At 39.0% G+C, this 17,918-nt stretch overlaps 1 protein-coding gene across 12 annotated transcripts in view; it reads left to right on the forward strand.

The window, feature by feature from the left end:
• Positions 1-17,918, forward strand: part of LOC133556490 (ankyrin-2-like) — a 194,167-nt gene that overhangs the window by 147,363 nt on the left and 28,886 nt on the right. For 9 of the 12 annotated variants that reach the window (XM_061906582.1, XM_061906518.1, XM_061906560.1 and 6 more), the window contains 8 exons: positions 1,404-1,615; positions 1,693-1,900; positions 1,992-2,088; positions 3,521-3,749; positions 3,808-3,933; positions 4,006-4,128; positions 4,207-4,239; positions 4,327-4,348. In XM_061906582.1, coding sequence (XP_061762566.1) covers positions 1,404-1,615; positions 1,693-1,900; positions 1,992-2,088; positions 3,521-3,749; positions 3,808-3,933; positions 4,006-4,128; positions 4,207-4,239; positions 4,327-4,348 — 1,050 coding nt within the window. Of the gene's footprint in view, positions 1-1,403; positions 1,616-1,692; positions 1,901-1,991; positions 2,089-3,520; positions 3,750-3,807; positions 3,934-4,005; positions 4,129-4,206; positions 4,240-4,326; positions 4,349-8,140; positions 17,614-17,918 lie in introns of those variants that run through there. The other 3 variants (XM_061906511.1, XM_061906494.1, XM_061906486.1) reach the window with 3 other exon arrangements.

Below are 17,918 nucleotides of genomic sequence, written 5' to 3' on the forward strand. Positions count from 1 at the left end.
GGGAATAAGCGGTAGAAAATGGATGGATGGATTTTTAATCACTGCTATGCTGAAATTATAACTAATATTGATCTGTTGTTGATAATATTTTTGTTTCACTACTTTTGGTTTGTTCTGTGTCGTGTTTGTGTGTTCTCAATTGCTGTTTATTGCAGCTCTGAGTGTTGCTGGGTCAGATTTGGTCTTGGAATTGGATTGCATTGTTAGGGTATTGCTGTGTAGTGGTTTGTTGGATTGATTAAAAAAAATAAATAAATAAATAAATTTTTTAAAAATGAGAATTGATTCTGAATCGCACTACGGATTCGATTCATATTCGAATCGATTTTCTCCCACACCCCTAATGTAAACTATATTGTCCAATACATTCTAAGATCTTGTCTAATAAAGCTAGTATGTTCCTGCAACCAATGTTTAGCATGCTGGCCTGGGGGAAATATATGACCGTTAGCCTGTATGTCGATGTGTATTCAAACTGACAGGGCAAAATATATCTTCAACAAATAAAACCTATGTGGATTTGGGGAGTGTACGTGCCTATTTCGTTCTCAATTTGCTGATACGCTGAGGAAATGGGTTCCAACTTCAGCACGGCTGTCCTCATGGCAATGTGAAATGTATGGAGACAGCCAAATCACATTATAAAAGAATTCCTCATGTGTGTAGCCGACATACCTTGGTAAAATCTCTCTTTAGTTTTGGGCGTACATTAGGCTGCTAAACATGCTCTACTTATTTTCACCCGTATAACCATTGCTAGCGTTGGTTGTAGTTTTTTTTATTAGTCTTTGTTTTCTGAAGTACTGACAATAACCATATGATTCCCATTTGTTGTGATATTGTACGCAGGCACGCCGTACTTATTCCTGAAAATAGCCTATTTATGTGTAAAATGTGTAAGTTAGAGATTTGCTTTTGACAAAACGCTTGTCTATTCAGCTATTATGGTCCCAGCACCTCAACACCTGGTAAGAGGCAGTGGAAGTTTAAAGTTCTTTAAAGTAGCCTAGTCGATTGAGCTGGATTCGGCTGCATATTTGGCGACCTCAGTCAGGGAGAGACGGAGGGGACTACATAATTTTGACTGGTACTGCAGTACCATTTCTGGCTACATTATTACATATGGCTCCTTTAAGAAAACTCATTCCATTGCTGACCAATTCTGATGTTTTATCCAACTTCAAAGCTTAAATTCATCAGTATACACCCTTTGGAGTATTAAAATTTAGAGCTTCCACTGTACATTAGTGTTGCCGTCCTTGAGATTGGGCTTGATCACCTGACCGATCTTGTTTTCGACTTGATCTTACGGAGCTTCAGTGTGGGCTTGAGCTCGCTTTTTGTGTTTATGACTACAATAACAGTACATCAATTATTCACATTTTATATAATTTCAATTACAGAACTGGATTCCCCTGAGGAGCTTGAGAAAAAAAGGATCTGCCGAATCATCACGCGAGACTTTCCGCAGTATTTTGCTGTGGTGTCTCGCATAAAGCAGGACAATCATCTGATTGGCCCAGAAGGCGGCGTCCTTAGTAGCACACTTGTTCCTCAGGTCCAGGCTGTCTTCCCCGAGGGAGCCCTCACTAAGAAAATCCGTGTTGGGCTACAGGTCTGCACATTACTACTGAACTATTTGGTTTAGACCATGTGGTCCAAATACTGACATTTTTACATTTTTTGTCTAAGGCTCAGCCTATTGAAGTTGACGTGGTGAGAAAGATCCTTGGCAACAAGGCGACATTCAGTCCGATTGTCACACTGGAACCAAGAAGGCGGAAGTTCCATAAACCAATCACCATGACGATCCCCATCCCTAAGAGTTCTAACAGTGAAGGTCCTGGATCAGTGTATAGCGGGGAGACGCCTACTTTACGTTTACTTTGCAGTATTACAGGTAAGTCCGCATACAGTACACGTGTGTCTTTTGAAACATGAGCTATATTTTGTTTTTGGTACATGAAGAACAATCAATGCTTTTGTTTCAGGAGGGACTACACCAGCTCAGTGGGAGGACATCACTGGGTCTACACCGCTTACCTTTGTTAATCAGTGTGTTTCCTTCACCACCAATGTGTCAGCAAGGTAAAGCTATTTATTGTTTTTAAACGCAAATCCAACCTCTAAGTCAGGGGTGTCCAAACCGTGGCTTGCTAGCCTCTGCAATTTGGTACACAACCTGTCACAAGTTCACACTTCTGAGTGCTTACAAATTAATCTTACATACCAGGTGGTCACTGAATGCTACATATTTTCTGCCACCTTGTGGACAATGTGGGTAAATCGGATAAACAACCCTTGCAAACATTTTGAAAAATATCCCAACTTTTACTTATATGACACAATCCAAACAACTTTCCCTAGTCATGGTGCAAAACAAAAATGCAACTAACATAAAGGTCAACACACATGGTCAAGTATAACACAACCTGCTCACTGAACATTGTGGATATTACGAAAAACATCCAACCACCATAAAATTAGAGTGCACGATGGGAAAAATGTAAAAACACTCTCCACACGTATTCATGTCAGCCGCAGTTTAGCTGCTTGATATTTCTGATTGATTACAAAACTTTTAAGGAGGTCGTCATGAAAGTAAACAAGGTAGGAGTCAAACTTTCACAATCTCTTTTTGTCCAATTATATATCCATTATATTAATATAATATGCACACACAAACACACACATACATATATATATACTGTATATATATATATACATATACATATATATACACACACATATACGTATTAACACACATTTATATAGATATACATACATATAGACCAGTGATTCTCAAATGGGGGTACTCGAAGGTATGCCAAGGGGTACGTGAGATTTTTTTTTTAATATATTCTAAAAATAGCAACAATTGAAAAATCCTTTATAAATATATTTATTGAATAATACTTCAACAAAATATGAATGTAAGTTCATAAACTCTGAAAATAAATACAATGCAATATTCAGTGTTGACAGCTAGAATTTTTGTGGACATGTTCCATAAATATTGATGTTAAAGATGTATTTTTTTGTGAAGAAATGTTTAGAATTAAGTTCATTAATCCAGATAGATCTCTATTACAATCCCCAAAGAGGGCACATCAAGTTGATGATTACTTCAATGTGTAGAGATCTTTATTTACAATTGAATCACTTGTTTATTTTTCATCAAGTTTTTCAAATAGTTCAAGAAAGACCACTAAAAATTTGCAATATTTTGCACTGTTATATAATTTAATAAATCAGAAACTGATGACATAGTGCTGTATTTTACTTCTTTTTTCAACCAAAAATGCCTTGCTCTGATTAGGGGGTACTTGAATAAAAAAAATGTTCACAGGGGGTACATCACTGAAAAAAGGTTGAGAACCACTGATATGGACAAATATAAAAATATACATACTTTACATGCAGTTGGCTTTTTAGCTCAATGTGACCCCTAGTGAAAAGGTTTGGACACCCCTGCTCCTAGTGTTGGAACTCCACTAATTCTTAAGTGTCATCTTGTTAGGTTCTGGCTGATCGACTGTCGACAGGTTCAGGATTCTGTCAGTTTCGCCTCTCAGTTGTATCGAGAGATCATCTGTGTGCCATACATGGCCAAGTTTGTCATCTTTGCAAAGACTTTAGACCCCATTGAGGCTCGACTACGCTGTTTCTGCATGACTGACGACAAAATGGACAAGACACTGGAGCAGCAAGAGAACTTCACTGAAGTGGCTCGAAGCCGAGATGTTGAGGTACACTGTAATGTCATTTGTGTTATGTGTTCATAGAATGACAACTTCTACTGCTCAGGTCCTGGAAGGAAAACCCATATTTGCAGACTGTTTTGGAAACCTGGTGCCTCTTACCAAGAGTGGACAGCATCATGTGTTCAGCTTCTTCGCCTTCAAAGAGAACAGACTAGCGCTCTTCATTAAAGTACACCAACGCACACGTTTGTCTCATGTTTAAAATTTCCACCAATGTACTCACTGACCGATGCCTGCACAGATTAGGGATACGTCCCAGGAGCCATGCGGCCGCCTTTCCTTCACGAAAGAACCACGCACATACCGCAGTTTGAACCACAACGCAATCTGCAACCTTAACATAACCCTGCCTACATATTCAAAGGTCCGTGTGGAATCATTTTAATCCATTTTCCAACTGTCATTTCTTCATTAATTGCTGTCTTTTAATTCTCTCTCAAAGGAGTCTGATTCAGACCAAGATGTGGATGATGAGGTGATTTGAAAAAATGACTTTATGCACGATCACAATAAGGAACGTAATAATGCTGATTGAACTATTTGTTTCTACTTTTTCATGCAGAGTGAAAAGAGTGACAAGAAATGTAAGTTGAAATTTAAAAATTATACAAAGTTTTTTTAAGACTTTCTTAACACGTCAGCTTCACTGACAGTGTTTTTCTTTACAAACACAACCACATTGGGCATAAATTCCACCTTATATATCACATTATTGTACATGTCCTCACATTTCTTATGATAAAGACTCCAAAGAATCCATTGACACATAGTTGGCCATATAGGTTGTGACATACAATAGCAAGTATATAAAACAGACATAAGAGCACTGTTCTATATACTCATCATTCCGAATAACCCCTGCTTTGTTAATTTTCTCTACTAACACTCGAGGGACATGTGACTGGCAGCTAGGCTTTGGCTTCCCTACTCTGCATTTCACTTTCTCTAAATTCTCTATATTGGCTTTTCTTTTCCTCCCTTCCTTTTCTTGATTTGTAAATTTACTATAATTAACAATATATATGTTTGTCAACTCAAGTCAATGAAAACTTGTTTTGTACATAAATTATGATAGAAATGTGTTATTTGTTGTCTTTTAATTTAGCTGTATCTGTATTTACTTTATATACAGGTAGAATTAAAAACAATAATATTTTGTAAAGGCTTGTTTATTTGAGCAATTAGATTTACAAGGTGAAACTAATATATAACACGCAACTCAAGACATTTCAAGCCTTTTTCTGAAATTTTGATAATAATGGCTTTTATCTTGTGAAAACCTTGAATGGATTTTTTTTTTAAACTGCATGCAATATCATCAAAAATATAACAAATAAAGGCTTGAAATATCTCACTTTGCATGTAATGAGTTTACATCACATATTAGTTTTACATTTGAAGTTGAATTGCTGACATGAATGGACTTTTGCACGATATGCAATTTTTTGGGGTTTCACCTGTATCTTCAGATATAGGGGTGTTACGGCATACCATAATCAAGGTCCAGGACCTCGGTTTTAAGATCACGGTTCTGTTCTGTTCTCAACAAAATGCGAAACATCATGCATTAATGATTTTTAAAATAAAACCCAAACAACTATTGCCTGGGAAATTTGTAATAAATACAAGTATCCAATAAAACATAAACAATTACACAATTTTAAAAGCATACAATAGTTTTTTTTTTTAGTAAAATGTAATGATTCCAAAGTAACAGTTTGAACAGTCTGTATTAAAGGTAAAGTTAAAGTACCCCGATAGTCGCACACACACACACACACACACACACACACACTAGGTGTGGTAACATTACCCCTCTGCATTTGACCCATTCTCTTGTTCCACCCCATGGGATGTGAGGGGAGCAGTGAGCAGCAGCTGTGGCCGCGCTAGAGAATCATTTTGGTGATTTAACCCCCAATTCCAACCTGCTGATCTCAGGGTGGACACTCTAACCACAAGGCCACTGAGCAGGCAATTTTTTCCCATATTGCCCTTAAGGAGCAGTTTGCAACCTTTATGCGTACCGGGAACTAACTTTCCAAAGTATAGTAAGAATTATATTCCTCTTCCATCCGAATTGTATTACACAATGACGTAAACTACGCCTTGTGTAACACTCACGCATTAACTTGGTTTGTTGTCAGCTAAAGACAGCAATTTCCATTTTGTAGGAATCTTTCACTTGAGTTAGGGTTGTGCAAAAGACGATTTTCCATGTCAATAATATGAATTTGGCCAGCGAAAGAGCTTTTAATACTATCATCATATCGTAATAATGCATGTTGCTGTGTACCAAAAATTCGACAGCGACAAATGATCGAACGCGTCTTGAAATTTAATGAAGCATCCTCTATAGCAAGCGAGTGGCTAACGTCCCTCCACTGTCTAAAGCCGCTTCTAAGGCAGCAATCCTCGATAAACGATGTTCCTTACAAGCACATTATCACTGGAGTCTGAGGAATAGCTAAACATGCTACACTACACACCATAGGAGGATACAATATGCTATGCTAACCGCTAAGTTACAGCTCTGGAATGTAAACAGGGATGCACGGATTAGTACAAATATCGACAATAACAATATCAAACACATTATTCGTATATGGTTGATATAACTGTAATTAGATCAATGCTTTTTTTTTATCACCAAATCATGTTTTTGGTCATTTTTGTTATTGTTCACAAAAACCAGAGGAAAAACAAAAAAAATTTAACTAGACCTTTAACTAGATTTTGTATTGTTTTTTATTTTAATTTGGTCTGTAATACTAGAGAAGAAAGGAAAAAAAGAAATGTATTGTTACATGGCCATCCTGTGTTTTTTTATGGTTTGAACAAAGGGAATAATTTGTGATCTTGACAGTTAGGTATCAGTCTCAACATTGGTTTGAGCAATACTGCCCCTGAAACTACTTGGTATTGGATCGATATTCAAATTAGTAGGATGGCCCAAAACTAATGTTACCTTTCCAAACAACAGAATAATAAGTGCTTAGTACACTTTAAAGGCTTACTGAAATGAGATTTTCTTATTTAAACGGGGATAGCAGGTCCATTCTATGTGTCATACTTGATCATTTCACGATATTGCCATATTTTTGCTGAAAGGATTTAGTAGAGAACATCCACGATAAAGTTTGCAACTTTCGGTGCTAAGACAAATGCCCTGCCTCTACCGCAGGGGTCGGCAACCCGCGGCTCCGGAGCCGTATGCGGCTCTTTGGCAACTCTGAAGCGGCTCAGCTGCACAATCGCCGACCCCCCAGATTATCGCGTGCCGTGATGATATTACTCTTAACGTCCTCTTGAACGTCATCGCGCCCGCCATTCACGGAATGCTATTTGCGTCCTCTTGAACGTCATCGCGCATGCCATTCACGGAATGCTATTTGCGTGCCAACCAGACACATGCATTTCGCTGCTTCTATCGGCACATGTATGAGATTGCAAGGCATACTGGGTGACACAGAGTACACTGACGGTTGTGATATAAACAACTTTAACACTCCTACTAATATGTGCCACATTGTGAACCCACACAAAAGAAAAATGACAAACACATTTCGGGAGAAAATCCTCACAGTAACACAAAATAAACGCAACACAACAAATACCCAGAATCCTTTGCATCCATGACAAATCCTGACTATGTTATACACCCCGTGAGCACTCAATGAGTCCCAGGTGGTAACTAAGTAGGCTTCTAGCCCATAACCAAAAATCTAATGACGAATATACGTGCCGTTACACCCCTATCCATACACAATACCTAATGTATTTAGTCACTGCACTACAATGTAATTGTATGTTTATATATGACATAAAATACATAACTTCTCACCTCACCAAGATTGGTTTCATTCATTGACTGTTTTATTTAAATGTTTCACTCAGTTGCTTGTACTTCTTGTGCATGGTTGTAGTCAAAAAACAGATCAAAACTTAAATGCAAAACCTTATTTTTTTTAGTTCAATAAACATTTCATTCTTTCTCTCTAGTGCGATTTTCTAAAAAATATTTTACAAGTGTATGCGTTCTGTGTTTTATAGCTTGGTTTGTTGCCAGACATGACTCTACATGTCAGTAGCAATCTTGAGAGGGTTTGTCAGTTTTTCATTCCTGTCCTTTTGTTCCATACAAAGTGTTGCTGTTTTTGTTTGTTCCGTTTGCCAACTTCATTAGTTTTTTTATGCATTTGTTTAATTTCTTCTTACCTTATTTGGGATATTACAATCAAAGTCGGCATTCAAACTTATTTTAGTTCTCATGGCTCTGCTTATGCTCTTGCTGCTTAACTTTCCTATAAACTTGCAAGGATCACTTTTTTGGTGGTAGTTTTTTGAAGTTCCTTATTGTCTGCCCTATCGATCTTTTCCTTGATCTCTGAACTCAATCTGGCTTTTAATGGCATTGTCTTGATCACAGTTTTCTGATGTCTCTCTTCCCCACTTAATTTGTCCCTATGTTCTTTACCCTTTTTGGTTGATAAAACTTTAACGTAAGATGATGAATCTGAATCAATGGAGACGTTTTCACTGAAAACAAATCAACCTCTCGACCCTGCGACCCTTGCAAGCCCTGATCTTCTCTCTGACATGTCTGACATGAAAATTCCTGTTTTACTTTCCGAGCAAGGGGATCGCTTCATAAATGTGGACACTAATAGTGCTAAATGGACAGAGGGAAACGAGACTCTGGCTAAATATGGCTTCAGAGAGAGACACCAAAAAGCTGGAGAGATTCAAAGTGAAGGGCTCAATAACGCTAAAGATCAGGAGAGTGGTGCTAGAAAGGCAGAGCAGGCCTTAGTTAAAGTAAGGATTGTACCTGTTGAACAAAAAAGCACATCAAATAGAACTGCCACAGAAAACAGAGACGTAACAAGCATTGACTCATGCCTCAGCACAGACCAAATGGGTGTTTCTCAGGAGCTTGTCCAAAATACACAGCTTATTATGAAATCTAATGGTAAAAAACGACCCCCAGATATAAAAAAACCTATTAGGAGAAAACTTCGGGACAGAGACCGTTCTGGATATAGTAGCTCAGAGGGTGAGCTTGAAACGATGAGCTCTGAGGAGTCTTTAGATGGTGATGCTGTTCTTAACGAGAGGGATATCTTTCCCACACCAGTAATCGATCCACCAGCTTCTCCACGTGTGGTTGAGACACCTATAGGATCAATAAAAGACCGTGTTAAAGCGTTACAAAATAAAGTTGAAGAAGAGGAGGGACAAAAACATGCTGTGGTACAGATTTCAAGATCATCGGTTACCACAACAAAAATGGAGGGTGACATGCCACAACTCCCCAGTCTTCCCAAATCACCCAAATCTCAGACAGAAAGATTGGAAGAAACAATGTCTGTTAAGGAACTTATGAAAGCATTTCAGACCGGTCAAGACCCTTCGAAAAATAAATCGGGCCTTTTCGAGCACAAAGCATTGGCTTCTTGTGATTTCACTCTAACAAGCAAATCAGCAGATTCCGAAGAGAAACAGGGGAATGACCAAAGTCCTGCACTGACACCCCAAAGTCATAGCTTCAAAGATCCCTATGAAAATGAGTTTCAGGGAAGTGACACAACTGACTCTGAAAATCAACCAATAGGCATACTAAAAGGTACCTCAAAGGAATCACTGTTAAATTTAGATGCAAATGTTGCCAAGACTGTCACATTTTGTGATGATGCAGGTATTTACCCACGCAAAATGTCAACTGAGTCTTCAGAAAGGGAGAGTATGTCTGTTAAGGAGCTAACAAGAGCATTCCAGACTGGGCAAGACCCTTCAAAGAGTAAACTTGGGCTTTGTGAACACAAATCCACGGCTTCCTCAAGTATTTCAATAGAGGGATCCCAGCTAATTTCGGACTCTGGCTGTATTGGAAACAACGTAGAAAGAACTGATACGTTTCAGCATAAGGATGGAATGATTAGTCCTCGGAGCGAACTGTTGCCAAGGAGAGGCCTGGGTATGATACAAGTTGGACAACAATCTACTGGTACTGGTATGGCTTTATCTGAAGACTTGCAGATAAGCCCTGACCGCAGACCCTCAGAAGACTTCAGTGCTGACATAAAGGCTGAACTAGAAGAAAGTCCTGAATACCTGCTATTCAAGAAAACATCCACAGCTTTGGATGTCAGCAATCAGCTGGAGACATCAGATGAAGAAACATTGGTTGATAGAGTACCATTCTACAGTCCATCAATAGGAACAGTTTCTATTGAAAATCAAAACATTTTCGATGGCACGCAAAGTCTAGAAAACATGGCTGAATCTACAGACAAGAATGTCGACATTTGGACACCTCAAATCGGGACGCGAGAGAATTATGAAGGACTTGAAGTTGCTCAACAAATGAACAATGATACAGATGAGGTCATAATTGAAGAGCCAGTACTTGAAGGAGTCCACATTGGCAGAAAAAACGATAACCAGCGTCCCACAATAGTAAAAGATATGTCGGGGTTGGAGTCCTTTATGGCAACTGATTTGGATCAATGTCTAGCCACAAGTTTTAAAGCAGATCAACCACCCCAAGAGGATATAATTGATACAAAATTTGAACAAATTATCTTAACAAAGGATAAAGAGAAAGACTTTCACCCAATTGCCTCTGACACAGTTGCTTTCAGCTCAGAGCATAAATATGTGGAAGAAACTCCTGTAAGTGGAGAAATAATTAGGACACCTCTTTCCAGTTTAGGAGAAGACTATGAAGGACTTGCAGTTGTCCATCATACGAAGGCTAACAATGAAAAAGTCATAGATGATGAGCCATTACTTGATGAGGTCTCCATTAACAGGAAAACTAATAGCGAGGCTTCCATAGCAACAAAAGATACGTCAGGGTTGGAATCCTTTACGGCAACTGACTTGAATCAGTGTCCAGCAGCAAGATTTGGAGCAGATCAACCACAGCAAGAGGATATCACTGAGGAAAATGTTGAACAAGTTGTCCTGAATAAAAAAGAAAACTACATTCATGAAATTACCTCTGATGAGGTGGTGTTCGGGACAGAACAAACATATTTTGAAGAATCTGTTACAAGTGGAGACCAAAATAGAAGACCTCATTCCAGTTACGGAGAACATGATGAACTACTTGCTGTGGGCTCTCAAAACAACACTGATAATGAAAAAAGCAATGTGGATGAAGCACTACTTGAAGAAGTCTATATAAGCAGAAACAATGATGGCAAGGCTCCTACACAAGCAAAAGATATGTCTGGGTTGGAGTCCTTCATGGCAGCTGACTTGGACGAGTGTCCAGCAGCAAAGTTTGAAGCAGATCAACCAGAGCAAGAAGATATTATTGAGGAACATTTTGAACAAAGTATCCTAACCGAAGATAAAAAGAAAGACATCCACCAAATTACCTCTGATGAAGATGTGTTCGGCACAGAACATAAATATTTTGAAGAAACAGTTATAAGTGGAGACAGAAATAGAACCCCTTATTCCAGTTTGGGAGAAGATGATGAAATACTTGTTTGGGGCTCTCAAATGAACACCGATGATGGGGAAATCACAGTGGATAGACCACTACCTGAAGAAGTCCACATGAGCAAGACAACTGATAACCAGCTTCCCACAGGAGTGAAAGGTATGTTAGAGTCCTTCATGGCAACTGATTTGGGTCAGTGTCTACCAACAAAGTTTGTAGCAGATCAACCACAGCAGGAGAATATTATTGAGGAAAATGATGAAAACATTATCCTAACAAAGGATGAAGAAAAATACATTCACCAAATTACCTCTGATGAGGTTGTGTTCGGCACAGAACATAAATATTATGAAGGAACTATTATTAGTGGAGACAGAAATAGAACACCTTGTTCCAGTTTGAGAGAAGATGATGAAGGATTTGCAGTGGGCCCTCAAATGAACACTGGTGATGAAGGAATCACGGTGAATGAACCACTACTTGAAGAAGTCCACATTAGCAGAAAAAGTGATGGCAAAGCTCCTACCCAAGCAAAAGATATGTCAGGGATGGAATCCTTCATGGCAGCTGACTTGGATCAGTGTCCAGCAACAAGGTTTGTAGCAGATCAACCACAGCAAGAAGATATTATTGAGGAACATTTTGAACAAATTATCCTAACCAAGGATAAAAACAAAGACATCCACCAAATTACCTCTGATGAGGTTGTGTTTGGCACAGAACATAAATATTTTGAAGACACTGTTATATGTGGAGAAGGAAGTAGAACCCCTTTTGCAAGTTTGGGAGAAGATGATGAAGTACTTGCTGTGGGCTCTCAAATGAACACTGATGATGAACAAATCTCAGTGGATGAACCTATATTTAAAGAGGTTCACATTAGCAGAAAAAGTGATAGCAAGGCTTCCATAGCAACAAAAGATATGTCAGGGTTGGAGTCAATCATGGCAGCTGACTTGGATCAGTGTCCAGCAACAACGTTTGTAGCAGATCAACCACAGCAAGAAGATATTATTGAGGAACATTTTGAACAAATTATCCTAACCAAAGATAAAAACAAAGACATCCACCAAATTACCTCTGATGAAGTTGTGTTTGGCACAGAACATAAATATTTTGAAGACACTGTCATATGTGGAGAAGGAAGTAGAACCCCTTTTTCAAGTTTGGGAGAAGATGATGAAGTACTTGCTGTGGGCTCTCAAATGAACACTGATGATGAACAAATCTCAGTGGATGAACCTATATTTGAAGAGGTTCACATTAGCAGAAAAAGTGATAGCAAGGCTTCCATAGCAACAAAAGATATGTCAGGGTTGGAGTCAATCATGGCAGCTGACTTGGATCAGTGTCCAGCAACAAGGTTTGTAGCAGATCAACCACAGCAAGAGGATATTATTGAGGAACATTTTCAACAAATTATCCTTACCAAGGATAAAAAGAAAGACATCCACCAAATTACCTCTGACGAGGATGTGTTTGATACAAAACATAAATATTTTGAAGAAACTGTTATAAGTGGAGAAGCAAATAGAACCCCTTATTCCAGTTTGGGAGAAGATGATGAAGTACTTGCTGTGGGCTCTCAAATGAACACTGATGATGAAGAAATCACAGTGGATGAACCACTACTTGAAGAAGTCCACATTAGCAGAAATAATTATTACAAAGCTTCTACACAAGCCAAAGATATGTCTGGGTTGGAGTCCTTCATGGCAGCAGGCTTGGATCAGTGTCTAGCAACAAGGTTTGTAGCAGATCAATCACAGCAAGAGCATATTTTTGAGGAATATTTTGAACAAACTATCCTAACCAAGGATAAAGACAAAGGCATCCCCCAAATTACATCTGATGAGGTTATGTTCGGCACAGAACATAAATATTTTGAGGAAATGGTTACAAGAGAAGACCAAAATAGAACTCCTCACTCCAGTTCTGGAGAAGATGATGAACTACTTGCCGTGGGCCCTCAAATGAACACTTATGATGAAGATATCACAGTGGACGAACCACTACTTGAAGAAGTCCACATGAGCAGAAACAGTGATAGTAAGGCTTCTATAGCAGCAAGAGATATGTCAGGGTTAGAGTTGTACATGGCAACAGGCTTGGACCAGTGTCTAGCAACAAGGTTTGTCGCATATCAACCACAGCAAGAGGATATCATTGAGGAAGATTTTGAACAAACTATCTTAAACAAGGATAAAGACACAAGCATCCCCCAAATTACCTCTGATGAGGTTGTGTTCGGCAGAGAACATAAATATTCTGAAGAAACGGTTACAAGAGAAGACCAACATAGAACACTTCACTCCAGTTTGGGAGAAGATGATGAACTACTGACCGTGGGCTCTCAAATGAACACTGATGATGAAAAAATCACAGTGGACGAACCACTACTTGAAGAAGTCCACATTAGCAGAAACAAAGATAGCAAGGCTTCTATAGCAGCAAAAGATGTGTCAGGGTTAGAGTCGTACATGGCAACTGACTTAGACGAGTGTCTTGCAACAAGGGTTGTCGCATATCGACCACAGCAAGAGGATTTTATTGAAGAAAAAATTGAACAAACTATCCTAACCAAGGATAAAGACGAAGGCATCCACCAAATTACCTCTGACGAGGATGTGTTCGGCATGGAACATATATATTTTGAAGAAACTGTTACAAGTGGAGACCAACATAGAACACCTGACTCCAGTTTGGGAGAAGATGATGAACTACTTGCTGTGGGCAATCAAATCAACACTGATGATGAAGAAATCACAGTTGACAGACCACTACTTGAAGAACCCCACATTAGCAGAAAAAATGATCGTAAGGCTTCTATAGCAGCAAAAGATATGTCAGGGTTAGAGTCGTACATGGCAACTGACTTGGACGAGTGTCTAGCAACAAGGGTTGTAGTAGATCGACCACAGCAAGAGGATATTGTTGAGGAAAACTTTGAACAAATTATCCTAACCAAGAATAAAGAGAAAGACATCCACCAAATGGACCCAGATGAGTGTGTGGTTAGAACAGAACACACATATTTTGAAGACACTGTTAAAGGTGGAGACAGAAATAGAACAATTTATTCCAGTTTCAGAGAAGATGATGAAGAACTTGCTGTGGGCCCGCAAATGAACACCGATGATGAAGAAAATTCAATGGATGAACCACTACTTGAAGAAGTCCATATTAGCAGAAAAAAATATACAGGTAGCAAGACTTCCATAGTAGCAAAATATATGTCAGGGTTGCTGTCCTTAATGACAACTGACTTGGACCAATGTCTAGCAACAAGGTTTGTAGCAGATCAACCACTGCAAGAGGATATTATTGAGGAAAATTTTGAACAAACAGTTCTCACTAAGGATAAAGAGAAACACATCCACCAAATTGCTCCTGGTGAGGTTGTGCTCAGCACAGAACATAAATATTTTGACAAAAGTGTTAAAAGTAGAGACAGTAATAGAACATCATATTCCAGTTTGGGAGAAGATGAAGAACTTGCTGTGGGTCCTCAAATAAACACTGACAATGAAGACAATACAGTGGATGAACCACTATTTGTAGAAGTCCACATTAGCAAAAAGAAGGATAGCAAGGCTACCATAGCAATAAAAGATATGTCAGGGTTGGAGTCCCTCATGGCAACTGATTTGGATCAATGTCTAGCAACAAGGATTGTAGCCCAAAAGGGAACAGAGGAAGCAAGAACTACATTTGAAGACACACATTACTTAACTACAGAGGAGCCTCTGACGGAAGAATGGGTGGGGCTGAAGTCTTCATATCAACACTCCAAAAATGTAAAAAATTTGTCTGGCATGATATCCCTACTTAAGAGTGAATTGGACCAGGACCTCATGGATAGGCCAGTGGCACATGAGACTCCACAAGAGGACCTTATCCAAGAACAGTTTCAGAAAGTTCAGAAACCCTCTATTGAGGAGACAAATGTGGAAGACAAGCAAGAGGAACAAACACAGATGCAGATTGATATGGCTGACGGCAAAGAGAAGGCTATGTCAGGCATTATGTCGGTCTTTGGTAGTGACTTAGAAAAGTGTTCCAAAGACTATCATGTGGCAACTCAAGAAGATACAATAAGTGGTGGAGCAATCACAACACAACTGAGTGGTGAATCAGAGATGCCAATTAACCAAATTTGGATCGAGAGAAAGCCACAACAGGAGGAGTTTATGATCAAGCAAAATGGTTCAGGCATGCTATCACTGCTAAATCATGACTTAGACCAATGTTTAAAAGAAGAGCCAGTAGTGATACAAGGCTATCCAGAAGAGGATGTAATCCACGAGAGGTGCAGACAGGTTATAATACCAAAATACTCTAACAGAGACACATCTACATTTTCACTAGTTTCACCAAATGGAAACTCACATTTTAGTTGCAACAGTGAAAGTACTGTTAAAATAACAAAACTGAATGAAACAATAGGCGAATGCCACAATGATTATGGCGATACAAATGTTGATGCCATTACCCCAAATATACCACAAAGGCCAACTGATTTTGAGAATTTAGACACTGTGGTTATGGATGACACAGTGAAAGAGCTTTATCGAGAAGATTCGCTGGAGGCAAGTCCTGTTGCGGAGGATACATCATCAAAAAGATCTCCAGACTCCATTGAGCCAAGCCCTACCAGAGAATCTCCTTGTCCAGACTCTCTTGAAGGAAGTCCAACTCAATCCGAAAAAATTGGAGAACGAATAATGCACAAGGCAGTAGTGTATGAGGATTATGCATCACAGCTAAAAGCATGTTTGGATTATGACACAAATATTTGCATGAATGACATTACGCCAGATGAGTCAGAAACTATCACGCAAATGGAAGGTGACAAATATTCCACGCTTCATGAAGATGATGAGGATTATTCCATAAACCAACAGTTTACTCCAGAGGAGGAAATGTTTAAAATGGCTGCAAGAATCAAAACGTTTGATGAAATGGAAGAGGAAGCTAGAACCAACAGAGATGCATCCTCATTTGAACCATCACAGACAGGAATCTCAGAGGAATTATTTCCAGAAAAGGACAAGTCTTTGAAAAACAGAGAAAGCGAAAGTGAAATACAGGACAACGAAGACAACATGACCCATTTTTACAGCGGGGTTACTGAACATCTCTATCCAGATAATAATTTAAAAGTCAACCCAATTTTCGATAATGGTTCAGATTCTTTAACTGAACCTATGGCTGTGGTGTCGGCTGAAGAAACCAAAAATGATACATCCAGTTGTGTGTACTCTGTAACCTTAAATGAAAACAGTGATCTGGTAGAGGACCAAAAAACACTTGATAAATCACCTATTCAATCACCAATTGATGACATAACCCCCGATCAATTTCAGTTTAAAAAGGGAAAGCTATTTGAAATGACCAGAGGGGGCGCAATAGATCTAACAAGAAGTCCTGATGAAGAAGCTGAAGGATATGCATTTTTTCAAATAGAGGGATGTCCAACTGAAGTTGTTTCAGAGGAAATTCGAGAAGAACAAAACACCTTTTCAACATTCAATAAAGGTTATTCAGCTGCAAAGGAAATCCTACAGAAGACAGGGGATGATGAAGCTCCAACTCCTAAACCCAGAACTCTCTTCCCTCCCTCAAGTGACAAGTCAAAGAATGAGAAGCATCTTTCTGAAACAGATCTTGGCAGCTCTACAGAGGTTCAGCTGGGCTCCCCCAGTGGATTGGACAAACTGAACCTTATTCAAAGTGATGATGAAGGTTTTAAAGGCTATGATGCAAACTACCTTGACACTACGATAGCAGATCTTCAGTCAAACGCAAATGTAGTGTATCAATCAGCATATTCAAAGCAAAAGTATGATTCTTCCTACTCATCCCCGGATGAAGATGAGGAAGATCAGTGTTCGGTCATTGAGATGTCTTCTTCAGGTGCACAATGCAGCAAAAAAAAGGAATCTGAACCAGATTTGGTCACAAAAAAGACAGATACATCTATGAAACGTAGAACAAGATCTGAGACCGATGGCAGCCCAAGTAATGTCTCGCAAAAAAATAGCAGAAGTTGTTCTGAAAGCACTCAGTTAACATATGAGTCCAACCTTTCAACAGCAAAACCCATTCTCTCAACAAAACAGAAACACAAAAGAATCCCTATCGGTGAGGCAGAAGAATCTTCAGTTTCTTTGGACACTGATGATATAAGCAGCTCAAGTTGTAAGAGTACAGATTCTGTTATCTTTACTTATGACACGCCAGCCTCGAGCAGTTCAGATTCAGACCCTGTTACGGCTGTTCGCCGGTCTTCTAGTGTAGTGGATGTATTTGAATCTAGGCCTACCTGGGATGACAAGGTGGAAACACAGATGCAGAGAATCACCGATGATCAAACTTCAGAATGTACGGCAGGTATGGCCAGATTTACATGGGCTTTTTATTTCCTCAGCGGCAACAACTCTTTTTTTTTTCCTTTGTCGAAGCATTGTGCCATCACATGTGTGCATATAGTCGTGTTTTGCATGTCGGTGAGTTGTTTGTCCATCTCATCTGTGTGTATGTGCTATCTCAAGATTCAATGGTCATGTTGGTTTTAGAAATAGCAGCTTATTTTGATGCCGACTATTGGTATCTCTGATACTAATATATCTTTACTAATATTACTCAATTTTATTTGCAAACCTTAACAATGTAATATTTTTGAAACGCCAACCTTT

The sequence above is a fragment of the Nerophis ophidion genome, linkage group LG01 (genome assembly GCF_033978795.1).
Source record: "Nerophis ophidion isolate RoL-2023_Sa linkage group LG01, RoL_Noph_v1.0, whole genome shotgun sequence".
Taxonomy (NCBI): domain Eukaryota; kingdom Metazoa; phylum Chordata; class Actinopteri; order Syngnathiformes; family Syngnathidae; genus Nerophis; species Nerophis ophidion.